The sequence below is a fragment of the Kogia breviceps genome, chromosome 15, assembly GCF_026419965.1.
Source record: "Kogia breviceps isolate mKogBre1 chromosome 15, mKogBre1 haplotype 1, whole genome shotgun sequence".
Lineage (NCBI taxonomy): Eukaryota > Metazoa > Chordata > Mammalia > Artiodactyla > Physeteridae > Kogia > Kogia breviceps.
In genome coordinates, this window is record NC_081324.1 from 12,010,601 (window position 1) to 12,036,014 (window position 25,414).

The 25,414-nt window shown below is 45.5% G+C and overlaps 1 protein-coding gene across 1 annotated transcript in view; it reads left to right on the forward strand.

Annotated features, from left to right (window-relative positions):
* The first annotated feature begins 924 nt into the window (after nt 1-924).
* Nucleotides 925-25,414, forward strand: part of KDSR (3-ketodihydrosphingosine reductase) — a 37,469-nt gene continuing 12,979 nt past the window's right edge. Inside the window, exons 1-6 of the mRNA XM_059041301.2 lie at nt 925-1,466; nt 7,119-7,208; nt 9,138-9,194; nt 12,916-12,981; nt 13,171-13,266; nt 20,462-20,653. Of these exons, the coding sequence (XP_058897284.1) occupies nt 1,359-1,466; nt 7,119-7,208; nt 9,138-9,194; nt 12,916-12,981; nt 13,171-13,266; nt 20,462-20,653 (609 nt within the window). The 5' untranslated portion in view covers nt 925-1,358. The remainder of the gene's footprint in view (nt 1,467-7,118; nt 7,209-9,137; nt 9,195-12,915; nt 12,982-13,170; nt 13,267-20,461; nt 20,654-25,414) is intronic.

Genomic DNA, 25,414 nt, shown 5'->3' on the forward strand with positions numbered 1-25,414 from the left:
CCGTAAAATTGTACAGCTGCTTTGTTAAAGTCTGGCAGTTCTGGTTAAACAGTTACTAGAAGATCCAGCAATTCCACTCCTAGGTATATACCCAAGAAATGAAAAATTTATACATGAATGTTTATGCTCACAACAGCATTATTCATAGTAGCTAAAAAGTGGAGACAACCTAAAGGTCCACCAATTGATGAATGGATAAATGAAATGTGGTGTGTCCACAGAATGGAATATAATTTGGTCATAAAAAGCATGAAGTACTGATACATTGTACCACATGATGAACCTTGAAAACATTATGCTAAGTGCAAGAAACCAGACACAAAAGGCTACACATTCTATAATTCCATTTATATGAAATATGCAGGATAGGTAAATCTACAGAGACAGAAAGATTAGTGAGTGATTACCTAGGGCCGGGCCAGGATGAGGAGGAACTGGGGAGTGACTGTGAACGGGTAAGGATTTGTGTGCGCGTTTGGGGGGGTGTAACTAAATGTTCCAAAATTGACAGTGGTGACAGTTGCACAACCCTGACTATACCAAAACCCATTACCTATGCACTCTAACCGGGCGAATTGTCTGGTGTGCAAATTAGATCTCAAAAAGCTTTTTATCTTTTTTAGACCCTGCGTTGGTAAAGAAGATGAACTCTGAGCTCAACGACACTGAATGATCTGGACGATTTTAAAAACTCCATGTTAAGGCTTTCCCGGTCCTCTGCAAAGCGAAAGTGGGCTGTGACCATTTTCTAAGTACGCCAAGAAAATACGAAATGGAGCCCGGGATTTCAGAGCTCGATCCCCGGCCTTCCATACACTAACGAGGTGCCGAGATCCCGGAACCGGGGCTTAGAAAGCTCCGACCCGCCTCCTCCGGCCTCGGGCGGACGGCACCCGGAGCTACGGCGCGGAGCGGCCCGGCCCCCGGGAGCGCGGCTCGGGAAGGCCCGGCGCCCGCTCTCCGCGGTCCTAAGCAGCACCCTCGCCACCAGCCGCAAGCGTCACCCAGAGGCGCGCCGGGGGGCGCCGCCCGGGCCCCGTCCGCTGCGCGCTCGAGGCAGCCCATCTTGCCGGCGGAGGGTGCGGGACCCCGTCCCGACGCTGGGAGCTCGGGGACCCCAAAGGACCCTCCGCTCAATCGGGCGGCGACCGCGGCCCTCTCGCCCCTGGAAGCACCGCCCCCCGCGGTCGCGCCCTTCGCAGGCTCCGCCTCTTCCCCTCCGGCCGCCGCCCCGCCCCGCGCCGCGAACCCAAACACCGGGCTTCCACTGTGCGCGGCCGCGCGTGATCGCCGGCGCAGCAGAGCCCTGCGCGCCTGTGCCTGCGCCGCCCGCCCCAGGCCCCGGCCTCGGCCGAGCGATGTTGCTGCTGGCGGCCGCCTTCCTCGTGGCGTTCGTGCTGCTGCTCTACATGGTGTCTCCGCTCATCAGCCCCAAGCCCCTCGCCCTGCCCGGGGCGCATGTGGTGGTGAGTGGCCTCCTGTTGCTGCGCCGCCGCCTCCTGGCCCGCCGGTCCGCGACTCAGGCCGGGCCGCCGGCGTCCGCTTCTCCAAATGGAGGGTCACTTGCCGCCCTCCGCCGCGGCACTGTCTGTTCGGAGGGCCTCGGGGACCCGCCCTCCGCTGCCTCTGGCTCCTCCCGGCGCCGGAGAGCGGGGCGGCGCGGGCAGCGCCAGCGAGCTGGGTCCCCGCACTGCAGGGGCTCGGGAGGCGCTCGTTAATCCCCGGGACATCCCTGGGATCCGGATATTTTTGTCCTCGGGTTTCCCGATGAGTCAACTGAAGAACAGAGAGGCTGAGAAACTTTGCCAAGGACACCGCGGTCGGTGGCGACGCCGGGCGAGGCGCGCGGTCCCGGCGGGGTCGCAAGGAGGCGGGCAGCGGGGAACCGGGTCCCAGCTTCCAGGATGTGCCGAGGCAGCTGGGAACTGGAAGGTGGCCTGTGCGAGTGACAGTTGCCAAAGGAATCCAGGAAATGACTCACCTGGGGTGCGGGGGTGGGGGGTGCGGGATTGCTGTAAACCCGGTGGGCTGGCAGTCCTGGCTAGCGGTGTTGGGTCGCTTCTCTCCAGTCTACACTGCCTGCCTCTTTCTTGTGAGCTCAGCCTGGGGTCGGCTGACGGCTGTCCCAGTGCAATCCTCTGCCGTCGTTTTGGAGTCAGAGGGATGAGCCGAACGACCTGGCTAGTTAGTGCTTTAGGAATGAAGGGGATGTGGATGGATTTGGTTTGTTTCTTACCAGAAGCTCGTGTCTTCAAGGATCCCTTTTCTGCAGGTGGGGCACCTTTCTTAAACAGAGGGAAGGCCTTCTTACCTGCGCCCAGCACGTCACATTTTGCTGTGGCTTTCTGGTCCGTTTTCTTAACTTGATTTTCTCACAGCCCCGGGGACATTGAGGCGGGAGGTTATGAATAAGCAAAATTAGTTACTAAGCTGGCAGTGCAAATCCTCCTGGTGCCGGAGGTGACATATGGGTGTCTCCGCCAAAATCCGAGCCTCTTCACTGAACTGGGGTGGGATGGAACGGTCATTGCTTTTAGTGTGCTTTAAATCGGGACAGAGGTTGTGAATGGGAACATATATTTTCTTTAATTTCTCTCATAAAACTATTAGTGTTTTTCCAACTCCTGCTATTTCTGATGTGGAAGACAGAGGAGGAGGTGAGTGTAAATTCATTAGAGAGGGAGAGAGGAGCAAAATTTTACGATCATGCTAAAGTCTGAAAGTTTCACATCCACAAGAAGACTTCTTTCTGCCTCAAAAGCGTGGCTTTAAAAGTTGGATTTTTCAGAAGTGGTGTTTGCAGAGCATAACTTGTAAAAATGTGAAGTCAAAGCAGTAATGAAAAATTTCATTCAGTGTTTATAAGGGACTTCGAGCTGGTGTTGACTCTGGTCCTCCCAGCCCCATCGTGCTTCTGCAAGCCTTAGATAAGATAATAAACACATCTCCTGGGGCAGATCCCGAAGAATTTCTTGTTTTCACCATCCCGTTTTCATATGCCACTATAAATAATGTGAGGATGACATGAATAATTCACATGATGTCACCATCTGTCTTCTTTTTTAATGTCATAAAAAGAGTGAAAGTGTAATTTGTTTTCTTGAGATTTGTTACGACTAGACCCAGTCGTGTTAGAAAAGGGGCCAGTGTTTAGAATGTCTTTCTGATGGGGGAGCATGAGCAGGCTTAGGTCATAACTTGTTTTGTTTTTAGAGCAATTCTCATAAACTAGTGTTATCTCCCTAATTACAGTGGTAAACCTATTCAGCAAGTCTTACACAGTATATACTTATTTAAATCAGCTGTGTGTGTTTTTTTTAAAGCTGTTTAATTGACTTGGTGAGAACTAGAAAATCAAGCCCTCCCTTTTGGAGAGATAGGTGGGAGCAGCTGTCCTTGCAGCGAAGCACCCCTTCTCTTGCCCTTGGTAAGAGGTATATGGTGCGAATGAAGAGATAGTAACATTTAAGACAATATTTGCAATGAACAGTAAGAGGGAGTGACAAAGAAAGGAATTAAACTGTTATCTTTAGGGTCTCACATCTCAATTTACCAGTGGCTGGGCAACTCAATACATATTTACCATTTTTCTCAGCCATCAGGAAAATCTCTTATGTTTTCTTATACCATTCAAGAGTAACATAGTCTAGATGGACTTATGTATATTCTTAGATACCTTCTATGAATTAGCTGGCTTGGCCTAGAAGGTCAGTTTCCCCTGAACCCTGACCCAAAAGTTGAAGCCTTATTCTTGTTTTTATGGATAAATCTTATAAGGTTAACCCTGTCCTTTGCTGTGCAGTAATTTTACATAACTCGCTTACCTATTCCAGTCTAGAAAAAAAGTCAGCAATAATCAGAATAGTTAGCATGGCACTTTAGAGCATATAAATTTTCTCAATAACCTCATCACTTCAGCTTCTATCAATTCCTTGAATAACAAATAGGGAAATTTTACTTACAAGGTTTTTTTTGGCATTGTATTTTTTTCAGGGAAATGTCATCGTACACCATTTTTGCAAATTAATGTAGACAAGTATTTATTTAGCAACTGCTTATGCCAAGTGCTGTGCTAGGAATGAGGGAGATAACTTGGACTTGGTGCTTGTTGTCGGGGAACTTAGAGTCTGGCAAGGGAGATAAGGCAGGTACAGAAGTAACTGCACGAGGTAGAAAGTGACAGGCAAAGGACAGAACAGAGGGACAGAATCCGGAAAAAATTCTTGGAGGAGGAGACATTGGAACTGGCCTCTGCAAGTTAGGTAGGATTTGGAAATTCAGCTGTGTGGGACAGGTTGAGTGGAGGGACCCCTAGGCAGCAGGAACAACATCACGAACCTGCCAAGGACATTTTTAGGGATCTTGCTAATTGCTATGGAATTGGAATATCTGGTGAAAATTAATAAGCCAAAACTACCCATGAAAAATTTCAATAGCAAAGAGGTCCTCAGAGGCAACTGTTAGCTGGGGCAGCAGGTATATTTTTACAGTAACCAGTAGATAATTGGTTAATTTTCCCAAAGAAATCCCTTCATTAGTGAGAAGTTGAGGCTCAAGAGAAAGTAGGGGTGTCCCATGGATATAGGTACATTGTGTAGGAGGGTGTCATGATGATTTTAAAATCATGAGATCGATTGGTCAGAGATGTTCTTTACAGCATGATTTATATCTAACAGTAAAATATTCGAAATAATCTAAATGTCTAACAATAGGGAAATAGTTAGATATGTTTTGATATGGCTGTTTAATGGAATATTGTAAAGCCTTTTAGTTTTTTAACCTCAGACATTACAATATAATGTTTTTTAGAGTAGGATGCAAAAGCGTGTAAGGACAGATGCCTCTTTTACACTTGCTTTCCCCCCTCACCTGACAACTCCAGGCCCCCCACTCCCCTGGCCCATATTCTATGATGTGTATAGGGAAAATGACTAGAAAGATAATGTTACATTCATATTATTAAATAAAATATATATTGAGTCCTTCCTATATGCCAGGCACTGTACTAAGCGCTAGGAATACACCGGGGAACCAAAACAGAGTTGGTATTTTTATGGAGTTTATGGGCTGGTAATGGAAGAGATGGTTGTGAATCAAATAATCACACAAGTAAACGCATGGCTGTTTGATTATGGAGTGATGTAAAGCAAAGAAAAAAAAAAGGATGGGGCTTCCCTGGTGGCGCAGTGGTTGAGAGTCCGCCTGCCGATGCAGGGGACGCGGGTTCGTGCCCCGGTCCGGGAGGATCCCGCGTGCCGCGGGGCGGCTGGGCCCGTGAGCCGTGGCCACTGGGCCTGCGCGTCTGGAGCCTGTGCTCTGTGGTGGAAGAGGCCACAGAGGTGAGAGGCCCGCATACCGCAAAAAAAAAAAAAAAAAAAAAAAAAAAAAGGATGCAATGCTGAAAAGTGGGTTGTGGTGCGGTAGAGGGCAGTCCATGAAGGCTTTCCGGAGGTAGTGAGGTAGAGCTGAGATTTAAGGGGTGAATCGATGCCAGTTAGATGAAAAGAGGGGAGGAGAGCATTCCTGGAAGGGAAAATAGAATGTGCAAAGGCCCTGTGGTTGGAGAGAGCATAGAACCAAAAGACAGCCAGTATGGCTGAGCTGTAGATGGTGAGGGTTAGACTAGTGCAAGAAGAAAAGCTTTACTTTTCAGTATTTCCGTGTGATCATGTATTACTTTATAATAAGCAGTCATTTAAAATATCATAAGTAGGGGCTTCCCTGGTGGTGCAGTGGTTGAGAGTCTGCCTGCCGATGCAGGGGACGTGGGTTCGTGCCCCGGTCAGGGAGGATCCCACGTGCTGCGGAGCGGCTGGGCCCGTGAGCCATGGCCGCTGGGCCTGCACGTCTGGAGCCTGTGCCCCGCGGTGGGAGAGGCCACAACAGTGAGAGGCCCGCATACCGCAAAAAAAAATAAATAAATAAAATAAATAAATAAAATATCATAAGTATATGCAAGTGATTATTTTTTTCATCTCCTGTAGAGCTGGTCATGCATGCATAGGAGATGTGTAGTAAAGAAATGGTTCATTTGGGTTTGGACTCAAAGGCAGACTAGTGTTTTTTTCTTTTATTTTTACTTTTTAATTTATTTTATTGAAGTATAGTTGACTTACGATGTTAATTTCTGCTGTACAGCAAAATTTTTCATATTTTTTTCCATTATGGTTTATCACAGAATATTGAATATAGTTCTCTGTGCCATACAGTAAGGCCTTCTTGTTTATTCATTCTGTATATAATAGTTTGCACCTGCTAATCCCAAACTCCCAATCCATTCCTCCCCACCCCCCTCCCCCTTGGCAACCACAGGTCTGTCCTCTGTGTTTGTGAGTCTGTTTCTGTTTCATAGATAGATTCATTTGTGTCATATTTTAGATTCCATGTATAGCGATATCATGATATTTGTCTTCCTCTGTCTGGCTTACTTCACTTAGTATGATAATCTCTGCGTCCATCCATGTTGCTGCAAATGGCATTCTTTTTTTTATGGCTGAGTAGTATTCCATTGTATATACATATCACATCTTCATCCATTCATGGATGTTTAGGTTGTTTCCGTGTCTTGGCTATTGTAAATAGTGCTGCTGTGAACATAGGGGGGTGCATGTGTCTTTTCGAATTATCAGACTAATGTACTGTTTATTAGCTAGATGTACAGGGCACTTCCCCCTCTCGTCCCCCTCCTCCCCCCGCCACGGTGAACTCAGAAAAATATCATAGGTGTACAATTGATAGCTCAGTACTCCATTCATTAGGTCTGGGATGAAGATGCTACAATAGCTGAAGAGTTAGTTCCTGTAGGTTGGGCTTTAGAGCCCATCATAGTTATTTTATTTTATTTTTGCGGTACGCGGGCCTCTCACTTTTGTGGCCCCGCCCTTTGCGGAGCACAGGCTCCGGACGCGCAGGCTCAGTGGCCATGGCTCACTGGCCCAGCCGCTCCGCGCGCGGCACGTGGGATCCTCCCAGACCGGGGCACGAACCCACGTCCCCTGCATCAGCAGGCGGACTCTCAACCACTGCGCCACCAGGGAAACCCAATCATAGTTATTTTAAATAAACTTCTCACAGAAGGGAAATTTCAAGTGCTAAGATTTCTTAATTTCTGCTTTTAGGTTACAGGAGGCTCCAGTGGCATCGGAAAGTGCATTGCTATCGAGTGCTATAAACAAGGAGCTTTTATAACTCTGGTTGCACGAAATGAGGTAAGTCTTCTAGGTTCATTACTATTCACCCACTAATTCAACATTACGTTAGTCGCAGAGGCTATGTGACTGTCACAGTGTTCACGCCTGTGGGGAAATCGCTCAATTCTGTGGTTGGAGGTGTGATTCCTGAGCCACTGGCTATTTCTTGTATTTGGGACAAAGCCTTCTTGGCTGAAGTTAGGTTAGTTCCACAAATATTTTTTCAGTGCCAGCAACTCTTAGGCGACATCATGGACACTGCAGATCTAGGAGTGGCCAAAACCTAGTTAAGCGCACACCTGGCCACAGGAAGCCAGGGGCCCGCCACCTCCCCGGAGGTGCCGACAGCGGCCACCGTGGGGCTGGTTCCTGAGTCCTGAAGGATGCCGTGTAGGTGTTTCTCTACAATTTGCTTATGACATGATCTCCATCTCTAGTGAAACCCAGACCCTGCAGGGGAATCTCACTCTTCCCCAGCGCTTTAGTAAAACATGTGTCTTTCTGTGCTGAGTCAACACAAGGTCTGTTTTACTTTCTCTCTTTTTTTTTCTTTTAAAGTGTCTGTTATTCTTGCCAGAGCCCAGAGCAGTGACACTGTATTCCCACGAGCAGTCATGGAGTCCCCTTGCTCTATGGGTGGGGGAAGGACCACGGCTGTCCTGCCCAGTGCTGTCGTTCTGTGCTTGGCCTAATTGCTTGGGTCACAGTGGGTGCTCCAGACATCTTTGTTGGATGAAGGAATGAGGGAGAGATGATGGAGAGAGTGGGCGTTCCAGGGGGGCATCATTGATTGGGGATTTTGGCTTCACCTGTGAACAAGGAGGGTGGTAGTGTGGTGGCTGCCGGGTAGGGGTGCAAGCTGAGCAGGGCCCAGTGGCGATGGCAGGTCACGGAGGGCCCGGGGGAGATGTGTAAATAATGACACAGAATTAGGCTTGGGCGTCCATCATTTCTTTTAAAAATGAAGAAAGGCAGAATTAGCTACCTTTTATTTATCCTCTGACCCCTCCAACAACGCATCTGCTTTGGCATTGAAACCACCTTCCATGACTGAAAACACGACTGTGATAAAATGGCATTTTGTGAGATTTAAACAATGCTGATATTGGACAAAAGGCCGCTGAAAAACAAGGCGGGGAGGCCAGCATTTCAGGTGCTCAGAAGCTCATTCTGTGGTCCTGGCATTGCTGGAGGTGAATGAGCCTTCTGACACTGAGAAAGTCTTTTATTTTCTAATGTAATTTTCTATTCTGATTTTGGCAAAGTCAGGTGGTGTACATCTTTATTAATAGAATAATATAATTTTATTATAGGCACATTCTTTTTTTTTTTTTTTTTTTTGGTGGTACGCGGGCCTCTCACTGTTGTGGCCTCTCCGGTTGCATAGCGCAGGCTCCGGACGCGCAGGCTCAGCGGCCACGGCTCACAGGCTTATCCGCTCCGCAGCATGTGGGATCTTCCCGGACCGGGGCACAAACCCGCATCCCCTGCATCGGCAGGCGGACTCTCAACCACTGTGCCACCAGGGAAGCCCAGGAAAGCATTCTTGACATGGAATCACATGTACCCTTAAGTTTGGGAAGCACTGCATATCAGTATGGTTGTTCTTGTTTCATATCTAAGAAACGTCAAATTAAAACATTTATTAGAATTGATAGGGTGACCCTTAGCAATTAATACTGATAATAGGGATTTTGAGGTTCATTAATTTTTATTATTCTTTCTCTGCAATGAATTTTAAAACTTGCTTTCACTTAGCCATAGCTTAGCCTACTTTACAGCTATGTGTCCACCATAGCTGCAGTGTGGCTGCAACATGGGTGCTGTCCTGCGTGTTTTTTGGCATTTAATAAATCCTTATACAACGAATTACTTTTTCTCTCCTTTTAAACAGACAAGTGGACAAATAGACAATCAGTAGAACTAATTGTTCTCTGTTATTTTCAGGACAAACTGTTGCAGGCAAAGAAAGAAATCGAAAAACACTCTATTAATGATAAACAGGTAAAAATCACTGTCCTCATGACGCATTTTCTATACTAATCAACACAGGTGTGCAGAGGAAAAGAAGAGGTACTTCAACTGTGAATAGTTCATTGAAAGCACGTAAGCGTTTCCTAATTAAGATACGTATTAGGCTGTCTTTAAAAAGATGAAATTATTTGAATTGTCTAGGATTTCACGTTATTACCAAAAACAATGTATAGACTCTAACACACAAATGATCAAATAATAGAATGCTTTCCTAGAAAATTTTTTCGTTTCAATTATTTATTTAAATTAACTTAAGGGGAAGGAGGTATTAAAATTTTTTTTTGGTTGTGGAATTTTTTGGTGAATAAAATGGTATGTATATATATACAATATGTATTTTAGTATAAAACATAATAATAAATTGATAGCCACACCCTCATCACCAGCTTAAGAAATGGCATTTACCAGGGCTCCTGAAGGCTCCTCTGTTCCCTCATCAGCCTCATCTTCCTGTCTCATTCCTCGAGGCAACCCCCAACTTGATTTTTGTGTTACTTCTTCCATTGCTTTTTTTTTTTTTTTTTTTTTTTTTTTTTGTGATATGCGGGCCTCTCACTGTTGTGGCCTCTCCCGTTGCGAAGCACAGGCTCCGGACGCGCAGGCTCAGCGGCCATGGCTCACGGGCCCAGCCGCTCCGTGGCATGTGGGATCTTCCCGGACCGGGGCACGAACCCGTGTTCCCTGCATCGGCAGGCGGATTCTCAACCACTGCGCCACCAGGGAAGCCCATCTTCCATTGCTTTTTAAAAACAATTTGACCATAAATGCATGTGACACTAAGAAGAGTATTGTTTACTTCTGCTTCTTTTTGAACTTTATGGCATCATTCTTATTTTGATAGCTTTATTGAGATATAATTCACATACCATAAAATTCACTGATTTAAGGTGTACAGTTCAGTGGTTTTTAGCTTATCCACAAAGTTGCACAGTTATCACCAGAATCAATTGTAGAATACTTTCATCATCCCATAAAGAAAGTCCATATTCATTAACAGTCCCTCCTTGTTCTCTCCCAACCCCCTCCTAGCCCTAGGCAATCACTAACCTACTTTCTCTCTCTAGGTTTATGTGACATCATTCTTTGTGTACTCTCATGCAACTTTATTTCTTCACCTGAAAGTATTGTTCAGATTCCTCTCTGTTGCTGCATAAAGTAGTGGTTCATTCTTTTTTTTTTTTTTCCTGCTCTCTAGTGTTTTCTTGTATGTATAGACTACCTTCCATTCATCAGTTCTACTGTTGGTGGATACTTAGGTTGTTTCCAGCTTTTTTGTTAGTTTGCTTTGTTTCTTGCTATTACTAAAGTTTATCTCTGTGCACTAGTGCAAGAATAGAATAGACCTAGAAATGGAATTGCTGAGTTGAGCATATGCATCACCAAAGTGTTTACACTGTCACCAGCAGTGGTCGTTGACTCTTTGCCAACACTTGGTATTGGCAGACTTTCTAATTTTTGCCTTTCTGATGAGTTTTAAATGGTGTTTCACTGTAGTTTTAATTGCCTCTTTTCTTCTCACAAGAATATATTAGAGAACTTTGCATGTCAATATAAATAAGTCAGCCTCATCTTTTAAAACTGCTGTGGCATAATATTGAGTACCCCAGAGTTTATTTAATCTGTTGTCTCTTGTTGGCTATTTGTATTTTTTTTTCTTTTGCATTCTGTGCTGCACATAAAAATCCTCATCCGCCTCTCTTTGTGCACGTATGTGAGTTTTTCTGTAGTGCCTCTGCCTGTATCTCCTTCTCTGAAGCCCACAAACATTGGAAAGCTGCCAGCTCAGCAAATTTCCCCAGTCTTTTGTTTTTTTCAATATCCCTGTGACTTCTGATAGAGAATGAAACATCCTCCAAAACCACAGATCTGAAATGTCCTGGCTGAAGGCCAGTCACGCCTGCTGCTAGCACCATCTCTGCTCTGGGCTTCTTCCTCATTATTCCCACTCCTTCATCTATCAGAAGGCTTCAGGTCATGTGGAAAGTTCTTGACCTGCACATCAAGGAAGGCGAAGATCATCGGAGCTGGGCTGGGCAGGTGGGAGCCTGATCCTGCCACTGGGCCCAGAGCTGGCTTGTTACTCCTCTTAGCAAAAGCAGTGCCCTGGGGGCATTCTTTTTCCTGGTAGATTGTAAACATTTTTTTTGAAATGTCACTGACCTGTGGTATAGGTTTTATTCACAGTAAATGATCTAATACTGTATGAAAAGGCATGTTTAAAATTAATTGTGTGATTCCTACTCTCTTTTTTAAAAAATGTCTTCTGTATGATGATGGGATACAATTCAAGGACAAGCCCGCTAGTCTGGAATATTCCAGGTTACGTTTGCAAAGGGGCTTGTTTCCTTTTCACAGGAATTTAGACCCTTAGGATGGGGTTCCTTCTTGCATTAAATACAACTTCCTGCCTGATGTATCAGTCCTGAGGCAACGGGGCTCTTTTTCTCCAACCCTTTGGCCTCACTTCTCACATCGTGGCTTCTTAGAGCTGGAAGGGATCTTGCTCGTCACTAGCCTGTGACACTGTTACTCTACAGGTGAGACCACTGCAAACGTCTCGGTTTCCGCTCAGCTGGTGAATGAAGGGACAGGATTGGAACCCCGGCTTCCCCAGTGCCGTGCCTGTTCTTCCCACCGCATTACACGGCCTTGGACTTGCAACTGCACCTGGGTGCATATCGTGGGTGTGTGTGTCCTTCCGGACACACACACACACACTCTGTCCTCCTCTTAGCTTGGCGGCCAGTCTCAACAGGGAGGAAACCATGGAAAGGCTGAGAAACTGCAGACACCCTTCTGCTTCTCTCAGTGACCTCCCTGGGAACATAGAACATTTCCTATGTCAGAGGCCTAAGCTCTGATTTGAAAACATTGTCTGAGAAGGAAAGTTACAACAGTAGCTCACTGTCCTCATTAGTGTTCTTAATTTCTATTTCGTAAATTTCTATCAAAGTAAGCACCGAGGGACTCCCCTGGCGGTCCAGTGGCTAAGACTCCACACTCCCATGGCAGGGGGCCCGGGTTCAATCCCTGGTGAGGGAACTAGATCCCGCATGCACGCCGCGACTAAAAAAGATCCCGCGTGCCGCAACTGAGACCCAGCGCAGCCCAATAAATAAATAAAGAGATAGATAGATAAATAAATACATACATTTCCCAAACAAAGTAAGCGCCGAGATACATGCTTTTTCCCCCTTTTCCCTTCCCTCCCTCCCTCCCTCCCTCCCTTCCTTTTCAAAGACTAAATGGCTGAGCTTTTCCCACCATCCCTCTGTGCTGTGCACCCCTAAACATGGCCAGCTTTGTACTAGGTGGGCTTGGACTCAGCGTGGTGACCCCGCATCTAGCAAATCTGTAAATGGCAGGTCAGTCCAGAGTCAGGGACCCCAAGCAAACCTCAGAGTGAACCAAATGTGACTTGGTTCCCCCTCGGCTCCCACAGGCCCAGATCTGCCCTTGGCCTAGTAAGATGATGCCAGCAGCTAAGCCTCCCAGCCCGGGGGGACTAAGGAGGCTTCTGGGAGTAGATCCTGTTGACTTATCTCTTTATTCCACCTACTGCAATCTGTACCTCCAAAACTGGACTCCTTATCTCTTGGAAAAAAATTGCCTTTAATTTAAAAAAAAAGTTCTTTTAAAGGTGGTTTCAGACCCCTGCATAGCTTTGATTATTTTTTTCTCTTTCTCACAGGTGGTGCTTTGTATATCAGTTGATGTGTCTCAAGACTATAGCCAAGTAGAGAATGTCATAAAACAAGTAAGAGGTTGGGTTAACTGGAATTAATCCGCTCGGCCTTTCGATTGGTTTGCCGTTTTGGTGTGTGGCTTGGAGTTGACATATCTTCTTTGTAGATTTAATAGTTTTATAGGTTTTATTTATTGGTATTGATTGGCTACTAAGAGATTCTTTTTTTCTCTTTCTTAATGCCCTGATAAATTTTTCCAGGCACAGGAGAAACTGGGCCCAGTGGACATGCTTGTAAACTGTGCAGGAATGTCACTTGCAGGAAAATTTGAAGATCTTGAAGTTAGTACTTTTGAAGTAAGTAAAAATTTGTTTTTTCCTCATTGGGGTATGTATAGCCCATGCTCTAAAAGGGAGGACTCATTCCTGGCTAAAGGCTTGATGAATGAAATAGGTGAACTGCGTTCAGATTTAACAGAAGCTTTAGAAAACTAGAGGATGGACAAGATTTTAGTCACAATGACCATCGAGCCTTAGAAGTTCAGACAAGGCTCTGGACCTTGGTTTCCTCAGCTGTAAAATGGGAATGAAACCTCCAACCTGACACAGATTACTGCATTGATTCACTGAGGTCATATATCACCAAGAGAGCTCTTTGTACTCCAAGAGAGGCTGGATTTTCTTGTCAAGTATCAGGTTTTTAACAGTGAAAACCCCAAAAAGGTGAAGAGCAGACTGTAGAGTTTTGAAACCAGGAGACAAAGATAATGCGTCATATTCATATTTATGTTTTTTAAAAGGTCAGCCAAAGAAACGCACATCAGATGTGAAGTCTTTCTTCGGTGCAAAACATGCTTCTCTTCTGTTGACGTTGCATCCACCATCCCTTTCTTACTGGTCTCTAGAGCCCTCCTGGTGGCCGTGGGTGTTGAATGATTTGCTCTGTGAAGTTACAATGCATCCCCCTTTTATGGAAGAGGAGACTCCAAGAGCAGCAGTTTAGACATCTTGCTTCTGGCAGACTGTGGGAAAGCACCGTAAACTCTGTGATTAGACGAGCTAGGCGAGTCCAGATGGAGATGGAAGCAGGGCAGTGCCTTAGCGAGGACTCTAGTGTCTTAAGGCTCGTTTATCAACTCGGCATAAAAGATAGTTGTCTTGACCTGTATGCCTTTATCTCTACGTATTGACAGGGAGATTTTGAAGATTATCTCAACAGCTGTGTAAAAAATCAGTTGGGGGAAATAGTTGTAGTCTAGGTATGAAATGATGAGGGGAAAGACTTCAGAGGTGGCCAGTGAAAGAGGAGTATGTGTGCATGCGTGTGTGTGTGTGTGTGAAAGATGATATAAAGGGAGAATCAGCAGACTCACCTTGACCGGCTGGGGAGGTCAGAGAGGATCGAGGTGTAAGTAGTTATGTGGCTGTAATAAATAAATGCATAGTTGTAAAGCTAAGACCTCAGGAAGCGAGGTGTGTCCAGGGACGGGGGGGGGGGGGGATTGTTTCCATCTGTGTGTCTGATGGAAGTCCGAAGGTAATGGAGTGAATGATTTGTGGGGATTTATAACTGAGAAGAATAGAAGGAACTAAGAGTATAAGACCAGGTGACTGTGTGGGACTTCCCTGGCCATCCAGTAGTTAAGACTCCGCGCTTCCACTGCAGGGGGTGCGGGTTTGATCCCTGGTCTGGGAACTAAGATCCTGCATGCCACTCTGTATGGCCAAAAAAAAAGAAGAAAAGACCAGGTGACTGTGTGTGAGTATCAATGACAAGGAGAAAACGTGAAGCAGGTGAGATGAAGGAAGAAGTGAAATACATGTATAGAATATGAAGCATGCTGAAATATTTGAAAAAAGCACAAATCTAATCTTGTTTAAAAAACTCACTTCATTCTCAACCTTCAAGTCTCCATCACACTATCTCCTTCCTTCTGTCTGTCTGCCTCTCATTCTCTCTCGCTTTCGTTTAGAAAAACAGTGGATTTTCCCACCCACACCAGTACCCACGCACACAGACTATTTGTTGTTCTGTCCCCAGCGGCATGGGACAGTAGGAAAAAAGCTGGCCTTTGGCATCAGGCTAAACCAGTTTTAAATCTTAGCACAACTGGTTTCAAGTCTAACCATTTACTAACTGTGATCTCAGGCAAACCGTTCTTTTTCCTTCTGACCTCAGGTTTTCCTCCATCCTCAGCCTCCATCTCTGTGAATGGGACGTACGGCTCCCAGGGCTACGAGGATGAAGTAGCATAACTGGGTGCATAATGCTCAGCCCAGGGTAGCTGTGTGTAAATATTAATGTCCTTCGTCTTTTTTTTTTTTTTTTCCGGTACGCGGGCCTCGCACTGTTGTGGCCTCTCCCGCTGCGGAGCACAGGCTCCGGACGCGCAGGCGCAGCGGCCACGGCTCACGGGCCCAGCCGCTCCGCGGCACGTGGGATCTTCCCGGACCGGGGCACGAACCCGCGTCCCCTGCATCGGCAGGCGGATTCTCAACCGCCGCGCCACCAGGGAAGCCCTGTCCTTCATCTTTTATTCATTCAACCCACAAATATTCGAGAAAGCCTCTGGTGAATCGAGTGTCATTCTAGGGCCCAGGGATGCTGTGGTGAGCAAGAGAAAAAAGCCTTGGCCCGGCTAAGGTGGGACGGACCAGGCGGGATCCAGTGGGGCAGCAGTGTGATTACAGATGCACTGAGTATTGGTCCTCGGGGGAAAGGAAACAGGAAAGGAAAAGAGGAGGCTCTCTTACACAGTGTGGAGGGTGACCCGAAGGGCAGGTGCAGGGACACCAAGAAGGAGATCCAGTCCGGAGAGCCAGTGGCTGCAGGGGCCCCGAGGTGGAAAGAGTCGGGCAAACTCCAGGAGCTTGACTAGGAGGCCAGGAGGCCAGAGCTGCCCGAGCCCTGGGCATGGGGGATGGGGCCGCTTTAGATTTCAGGTGAAACCTCTGAAGGGGTTTAAGCCAGGCTAGGGAGTAGTGAGATCTGCATCGCAGCTTTTAGAGGCTCTTTTCTGCCTGCTGTGTCAGGAGACTTTTAGGACTGTCAGGGTGATTAAGACAAGGGTTGGTGACGTTGGGATGTGGATGGAGGGGCACCGTGGAGAGAGGGCGGGGAGAAGAGAGGTCCGCACGGTGCAGGGGCTTAAGCAGCTGACAGAGGATGTTGGAATTGGCCTCACCTCTGAAAGGACTGGGCTTTAAAGAGGAAGGCTAGTTAACCCCACACCTGTTGCTCTATTCCAGTGACAGGGCCTCGTTCCAGGGATTGTTTGCTGTGGGCCCCGCCGTCTCTGGCCATCGCCCCTGGCTGCCCTGAGAGGAGGCAGGAGGCCACCGCGCTGCAGAGGGCGTCCCCTTCGCAGGCCGTCACGCGCCCCTCTGCCGTCTCCCACCTCGGTCTGCTCACTTGCCTTGTTCTGGTCAAGTCCAGGTGTGGGCTTATCACCGACACGCCCTGTTAGAACACACACTACCACGTTAGATGCATTTTCTGAAGATAAGAGTTCCTTTTTCTTTAAGATGAATTCTATCTCAATTATGTTCTTTGGTTGGTTTGGAGTTTTTTTTCGTTTTAATTTTACTGAAGTTCACATGCATGTAAATCACAGGTACACAATAGTTTGTGCTGTCACGACTCATTGCCGGGGGTCTTAACTTTTTTTTTTTAGATATCAGTGAGAGTTGTTTTTGATTGGGATTAAACTGCTGCTGTAGATCCATTTGGGGAGAACTGACATCTTAATAATGTTGAGTCTTCTCACCCTTTATAACATTATATACATCTCCATTTATTTAGCTTAAGTTTTCTTTAATCTCTCTCAGCAGTGTTTTGTAATTTTCAGTGTATGGGTCTTGCACATTGTTTTTCAGTATTTCAAGTTTTTTTGACGTTAGTGTAAATGTTTTTTTTCATTTCAATTTCTGAGTGTTCATTGCTAATATAGAAAAATACAATTGATTTTTGTGTACTGATCGTGCAGTGTTGCTGAACTCAACTATTAATTCTAGCGCTCACCGGACTTTCTACATCCAAGGTCGTGTCATCTGCAAGGGTTACTTCTTCCGTTCCCATCTGGATCCCCTTATGCCATGGGCTGGAACTTCCAGTACAGTGTTGAATAGAAGTTGGTGAAAACAGACATTCTTGTCGGGTTCTCGACCTTAGGGAGAAAGCACTCAGTCTTTTACTATTAAGTATGATGTTAGCTCTAGTTTGGTTATTTTCTCTTTTTTAATTCTTTTTTTTTTTTTTTGGCTGCACTGCACAGCTTACAGGATCTCAGTTCCCTGACCAGGGGTTGAACCCAGGGCCACAGCAGTGAAAGCCCAGAATCCTAACCAGTAGGCCACCAGGGAACTCCCTGTTTTTTGTTTTTGGTAGATAGATGCCCTTTATCAAGTTTAGTAGTTTATCCTAGTTTGCAGAGGGTTTTTATAAGGAATGAATGTTGAATTTTGTCAGATGTTTTTTCTGCATCTATTGGGATGATCACAGAGTTCTTCTTTTTTAGTTTGTTAATACGGTGAATTACATTGATTAGTTTCCAAATGTTTCCAACCTTGCATTCCTGGGATCAACGCGGCTTGGTTGTGATTATTATTATCCTTTCTTTGTTCTTGGGGGATATTAGCTGTAGTGTTTTGTAGTGTTATTTTCTGGTTTTGTATAAGGGTCAAGGTGGCCTCATAGCATGAGTAGGGGAATATTCCCTCCTTTTCAATTCTCTGAAAGAATTTGTGTAGAATTGATTTATTCTTTTTTAAAGATTTGGTAGAATTCAGTGAAGACTGAGGTTTCCTTTGTGGGAAGGTTTCTAACTTTAGTTTCTTTAACAGATGTTGGGCTACATCTATATCTTCTTAACTGTTTCTTTTGCAGTGACCTTTGGTAGCTTGTCTCTTTTAAGGAATTTGTCCATTTCATCTACGTCGTTGAATTTATTGACAAAAGTTATTCATCACATTCTCTTATTATTATTTTAACATCCGTAGAGTTTGTAGTGGTCACCTCTCTCATTTTTGATATTGATAATTTGTGTTCTTTCTCTTTCCTGACCAGTATGACTACAGATTTATCAATTTTGTTGATCTTCTCAACAACCAGCTTTTGGCTTTATTGATTTTTCTGGGTTTTTTTTCCTGTTTTCTATTTCATTTATTTCCTTTTATTTTTATTATTTCTTTTTTTTCTGCTTACTTTTGTTTTACGTTGCTCTTCTTTCTATAGTTTCTTTAGGCAGAAGCTGAGGTCATCATTTAAGGCTTTTTCCCTTTTCTAACACAGATAGTGCTACGGATTTCCACCTAAGTTCTGCGTTAGCAGCATCCTACAAATTTTGATAAGTTGTATTTTCATTTTCATTCAGTTAAAAATATTGTATAATTTCCCTTTCCATTTTCACTTTGACCCTTGGGTTATTGAGAAGTGTGTTACTTAGTTTTTAAATATTTGGGGGATTTTCCAGAAATCTTTCTCTTTTTGATTTCCAGTTGAATTCCATTGTGGTCAGCAAACATACTTTGTATGAGTTGAATCCTTTTGAATTTACTGAGACTTGCTTTATAGCCCAGAATATAGTTTATCTTATAGCCATTCCATGTGCACTTGAAAAGAATATATAGGGTCAGCCCCCCATATCCGAGGATACAGACAGCTGACTGTACCGTGCCATTTTATATGAGGGACTTGAGCATTTGCAGATTTTGGTATCTGGGGGGGTCCTGAAACCAATCGTCCGTGGATACCGAGGGTTGATGGCATTGTGCTGTTTTGGGTGGAGTGTTCGATCAGTGTCGATTAGGTCCAGTTGGCTGATAACACTGTTCAGGTCTTCTGTCTCCTGACTGATTTGTGTCTGCTTGTTCTGTCAGTTATTGAAAGTGGGGTACTGAAATCTCTGATTATGGCGGTGGGTGGTTTTGTCTATCTGACTTTTTTTTTTTTTTGCGGTACGCGAGCCTCTCACTGCTGCTGTGGCCTCTCCCGTTGCGGAGCGCAGGCTCCGGACGCGCAGGCTCAGCGGCCATGGCTCATGGGCCCAGCCGCTCCGCGGCACGTGGGATCCTCCCGGACCGGGACACGAACTCGCATCCCCTGCATCGGCAGGCGGACTCTCAACCACTGCTCCCGGGGAAGCCCTATCTGACTTTTTTAAACAGACTCTTAGCCACATTCCTGTCCTCCAGCCCCACGCCTGCCCTCCTGCCCCCAGAGGTACTTGGTGCTGCTTGAGCCTTTTGGGGCTTCTGTGGTTTCATCTTGCTTTTTAGTTTACCTGCTCCTCACCTTGCATTCAGCTTTCTGCCAGGTTAGTTCTCACTCGTCATTCGTTTCAACTTCCAAAATGTCATTGCTGCTGTTTTCTTTGCTCATGTGGATTCTCGCCTTGAAAAAAAAATCTCTATTGAGATTTTAGTGGGGTCTCCGAAGGGAGCTAAGGTTTACACATGGGTTCAGTATGCCTTCTTTTTTTGTCAAACCAGTATAATGATATTAAAAGACATTTGGGGGGAACAAAATGGGAATCCCAGAATCCTAACATAGTCACTTACAATTTTCTACATTTCTTTGCTTTTCTACCTGTGCACATGTACTTTTATTTAATATTCAAAATAGCTGCAGTCACGGTGTAAATACCGTCTGCCCTCTGCCTTTTTTAAACTAAGTATTTCCCCCTGGCCTGCTGGTGTTTCTGGTCATTGTTTCTAAAAGTTACTTAATGCTGTTGAGTTAACATTTCATGATGGACTTACAGTTTCCCAATGAAGTGTTTGGTTTCACATGGTGATAGATCTAGTATTTTTACAAGACTTTTAATATAGAAACATTGTAATGCAGTATCCTGAGACTTTCAGGTTAAAAATGTAAGGTTTTTAATAAGAGTTCCCAGGATGAGGGGAAAGTAGATCTTGGTGCCTCTGTGAGCTCTTACCCATCATAATATAAGAGCCGACATTTATTAATTGCTTCAGGTCAGGGGCTGTGCAGGCGCTTGCCTTGTGTTTCCTCTTTCAATCCTTGCTGCAGGCCTGTGAGTTCACACCCATATTAACCCTGTTTTCACTGAGGAAATAAGTAAGAGTGTCTGACTTTTCTGCTCATCATGAAATAGGCAGTAAAGGGTAGAGCCCGGGCCTTCCACCACAGTCTCTGCTGTCAACCCCGGTCCTCGTCTCTTTGGAGTCTTTCTGTCACTTAGAACTGATAGGGCTGGAAATACTCAGAAGCTCTTTCCTCAAAACCGTTTCTCGGTAAGTACTACCGGCAACATGCAGTGTACTTTTTATAAGGAGAAGACTAATTTTGACCAGTGCTGTCGTTGTGAGAATGTAAGGCTAGATTGAAATAGGCTCCCAGTGGTAGGTCCCGTGTGTCACGGTCACTTACAGGTCATTAGGCCTTCATTCGTTCAGCAGATCAGCTGAGCTCCCACTCACCTGGGCTCCACTGAGGAGCTCAGACTTGGTGAGAAGGCAGGAAGCCCGTGGGATGCAGCCTTGGGGCACTGACCTTGCTTAATTCTCGCGGCCTCTTTGTCCCCCGCAGAGATTAATGAGCGTCAACTACCTGGGCAGCGTGTACCCCAGCCGAGCTGTGATCGCCACCATGAAGGAGCGCCGCGTGGGCAGGATTGTCTTTGTGTCCTCCCAGGCGGGGCAGTTGGGCTTATTTGGTTTCACAGCCTACTGTCCGTCCAAGTTCGCCATCAGGGGATTGGCAGAAGCTCTGCAGATGGAGGTAAGAGCTGTCTTCAGTCAGCCCAGCAATATATGTGCCCCTGTAGTTTGTAACTTCCTTACACGTGTCGTTGTATTAAATTAGAGATTTGCAGATCTGGCATTAGTGAAGGAGAATTGACGCAACCCCTGAACTTTGCAGTTAACATGCTTTTCATTGCGTAAAACCTTAATACATAGTACATACACTACTAACATCTTCGCAGCATTACAGGCATACGTCAGAGATTTTGTGGGTTCGGTTCCGGATGCAATAAAGTGAATATCGCAGTAAAGCGAGTCACATGAATTGTTTGGTTTCCCAGCGCATATAAAAGCCATGTTTACACGGTACTGTGGTCCGTTAAGAGTGCATAGCATTATGTCTAAAGAAACAATGTCCATTCATTCCTTAATTAAAAAATACTTTATTGCTAAAAAACGTTAACCATCATCTGAGTCTTTAGTGAGTCTTAGTAATAACAGCAAAGATCACTGATCTCAGATCACTGTAACAAATATAATAATGGTGAAAAAGTTTGCAATATTGGGAGAATTACCAAAATGTGTCTTAGAAACACGAAATGGGCAAATGGCTGTTGGAAAAATGTTGCCAATAGACTTGCTCAGTGCACGGTTGTCACAGACCTTCAACTTGTAAAAAATGCAATATCTGTAAAGTGCAGTAAAGCAAAGCATAATAAAATGAGGTGTGCCTTTACTGGCCTAATACTGTGTGAGTATTTGTAAGATATTTTATTCTTTAACTTTTCGTTGTTGTTGTTCTTTAACGTTTCTAAAGATCCCCCTTTAACAAAAAGATCTGTCCTTTATGACTGACTAATAAAACTAGCATGTTTGAAGAAAGAGCTACTGTGTAGCTCTCAGTTTTTAGAAAAATTCATTTAACTTGATCTCAGTTTCCTTGTTTGTAAAAAAGAGAAACTAAAAGTTGCATTTGGCTTTCCTGGTACTTATATTTTAATATCCTGAAGAAATATTGATGAATGTGAGTGTGTTTTGAATAGAACATCTTGTGGAAGGAGGGTGTGGTTCGGATTAGCATAAAATAAGCACTTGTCAGATGCGTATAAGCTTCCTCCTCAGCTGCGTGAAGTGGACTTCTGCATTGCTGTCACATGGGGATGCTTAGAGAGCATTGCACGTATCTTTCCAAAATCGTGCACTTCAAGGTAAAATTCTTTCTGTTTCTATATACAGTTGACCTTGAACATCACAAGTTTGAACTGCGCAGGCCCACTTATTTGTGGATTTCTTTCAATAAAGACTATAGTACCTCATGATCTGAGGTTGGTTGAGTCCGTGGATGCAGCTCTGTGGGTACGGAGGGCCTCCTGGAAAGTTGTACGTGGAATTTCGATTGCGCGGGCAGTCGGCGCCCCTGACCTCCACGTTGTTCAAGGGTCAGCTGTATACTGAAATCTAACACTACGTCATGATGTTAAGAAACCGACAGGAAGCTTCACTGTGGCCAATCCTCTTATAGTAAGAATGTGATTTGAGAATCCCATTTAATGATTAAGATCAAGGGTGGATAAATGTTTTTCCTTTAAAGGGCCAGAGAGTAAATATTTTAGCCTTTGAGGGCTAAATGGTGCCATTGCAGCTACTCGCATCTCTTGGGCTAGCAGGAAAGCAGCCTTGTGCAAGACTTAAATGAACAGGTGTGGCTATGTGCCAGTAAAAACAGGCAAAGGGCCATAGCTTGCTGACCCCTGATTCAGAGAGCCCCTAGAAGAGCCCTTGATGGTACATGGCAAAGTGCCACGCTGCCCAGATATTGGATGAGCAATGCGGTGCAGACGTGTTCTTGGGTCAGTGACAGAATCCCGACCTGCCACTTAGGGACTGGTAGACTGTGCTGTTTTCATCCCGAAGAAACCAGCCATAAATTTCATTGTCATCAATGTCCTTGATACTGTTAATCCATAACAGGTCATTGTCATATATGCTTAGCCAATGGGGCACGTATGTCTGTGAAATTTCCAACAAGAACACCGGTATTTCTTTTGTAGTTTTTACTTTGAAAAATCCCTTTATGAATAACCATCTTATTTTTATAACATTTTTGTGAAATATACGAGGCAGATGTTGTTATGCCACCTTCTGGATAATGAAACTGAGTTTTTAGTAAAGCCATTGGGCTCCTCAGAGCCACATCATTACTTTGTGACGGAAATGGTAACAAGTAGTAACACAGTCTGTGCCTTCCGGTTCCGCCTTTTGGCTCCCTGTCTGCCTCTGTAACGTGTCTATCGTTCAGGTCAGGGGTTGCCTCACCCCTTCGCGTCGGTCTCAGAAACCCCGCAGGAGAAGGGATAGTTTGGAATTGAAAGGTCTGTGCATGAGGCCTTTTTGTCCCCAAGTCTTGTCTTGCAGAACGACGTCAGGATTCACTCATTTAGGACAAAGTGTATGATCCGGGCTGCCTGGTTTCATTTCGGGTAGAAAGAAGATGTTAATAAAGCAGAGGGAAAAGACAGGAGCCGCTAGTCCAGACGAGTCCCTGAAGCCCCCTGATGACACACGTGATTCACAGGCTGCAAGTGGCTGGTCTGGACTTGCTGGTCAGCTTGACTTCGCTCTGTATTTGGACTCCATTAAAAATGCCCTCATGTAAACAAAAACTAGGGACTTCCCTGGTGGCGCAGTGGTTAAGAATCCACCTGCCAATGCAGGGGGCACGGGTTCGAGCCCTGGTGCGGGAAGATCCCACATGCCGCGGAGCAGCCAAGCCCGTGCACCACAACGACTGAGCCTGAGCTCTAGAGCCCACATGCCACAACTACTGAAGCCCACATGCCTAGAGCCTGTGCTCCACAACACGAGAAGCCACCACAATGAGAAGCCCGCGCACCGCAACAAAAGAAAACCCTCACGTAGCAACGAAAACCCAATGCAGCCAAAAATAAATAAATTATTTATTTAAAAAAAAAACCAAAAACCTAAAGTCAACGTGTACATGGAAAGTAGGTTTGAGGGGAAGTAAATTCAATAATCGATATCTAGTTTGTTCATAGCGGAACCTGCATCAAAACAATTGTTTCCTTACCAACTTATCCAGACTTATCCTGTGTTTTTGAAACCTGGATCATTTGGTCTGTTTGGCCAAGGTGATTTTTGTGTTTTTGTGAATGAAACCTTCTGGACTTAGTCAGACTCTAAGTGCTGTTAATCATTCTTTTTTGGTTTAATGAACTCTTAAATCTTCCTCTCCACCCCAGCCCTTGACCCCCAGACTAAAGTTGAACCTAGAAACGTTTTACATACAATGACTAACTTTGAAAGAATGCTTTGTTGGCTTTTTTTTTTTTTGGTCATCCTTTTTTGACTCAGTCTTCTAGGTACAAATACATCATTTAAAAATTTTAGAAGTTGATCTTTTTGGAAAGCAGACTTCTGAGGTGGGGTGTAGCCAAAGATGTGGTAGCAGAGACCAAGTAAAAGAAAACTAGGCGTCCCCCTTTCTCTTTCCCTTGGCCTCATGACCCGCCCACCAACCCTGTCTTTTCCCGCCATGGCCCACAAGTAAGCCGAAGCTTAAGTTCTGGAGCTTCATGTCCACAGCTGTAATCCTTTTTCCAGCCCCCATGCCTTTGCTTTGATGGAATGAGGAACCTTAGGTGAGATAATTTGGTAATAAGCCAGGTCTTGAGCAAGTGGGCGTCTTTCTGATTGAGAATGAGGCCAAGTAGAAGGGAGGGAATGGTAACAGGATGGGACTAGGGCAGAGCGGGGTGTGGGGGGGGGGAGAGACAGAATGGTCAGTGAGCAGAACAGGGAAATGCAGACAGGGGCTGCGTAAACGGGAATCAGTGAGGTCCTGGCTTATAAATTCTTAGCAGAAGTGGTCTTGAGGAGTCAGCACTTGTCTTAGCAAGAACCAGTGAAGCCAAACTAACCTCATTTCCTTTTCTGCTGGGGTTATGGGATTAGTCGATTAAAGGAAGGTTGTAGATATAGTTTCTATAGATTTTAACAAATTATTTGACCAAGAGTTTCAGGGGACTGACTGTAAGCTCCACGAGGGCATAGTAGTGATGCAGTACGTATTTGTTGGATAAATAAATACAGCGGTTAGGTTACTAGCCACTGGAGGGATCCAGCCATAGGTCGAGAGAGTCATTTGGCTCCATGATTGTAGGGGGGATACCAGTACCCAGAAAGGGATTGGACTGGTTTCTCCCAACCCTGACAATCTGTGCCCACCCCGGGAAAAAAGCTGTTCTGGAAAGCTGTTTTAACCATTGGGAAGCTCAGCCATAACCTTGACTTTGAGAAACACTGCTTTGACATCCTGTCTTATGTTAGCTTAGTACCACTGTCCTGGGTCATTGCCAGGGAGGGAACAGGCGGCGCAGCGCGGAAGCGACCGCGTCTGAGCAGTCAGCTTCAGGCTTTGGGTGGGCTGTCTAATGACTGCTTATTGGCTTTTCTTTTTTTTGGCGGTGTTTCTCTCTGGTCTGTGCACAGCAACGGGCAAGGCCGTGGGAGACAGTTTTTAAAGTCACTGTCTCAAAAACAAGTGGAAGAGGAATTGCTTGCTCATCGGCTTCACTGGCGGCCCAGCACGGCTGGCTGGGCCTTGAAGCTGCCCGGCGGCGATGTTGAGTGAATGCACTCTCACGCCCTAGGTGCCTGGAACTGAACCAGCAGGGACACCGTCCTCTGCTCTTGCACTTCCTGGGCCGGCTGGCCAGGCTCTTCTGCCCGCGTGCTTCTCCTGCCCCCTGCGGCTCCTCCACAGCCCTGAGGACCGTGC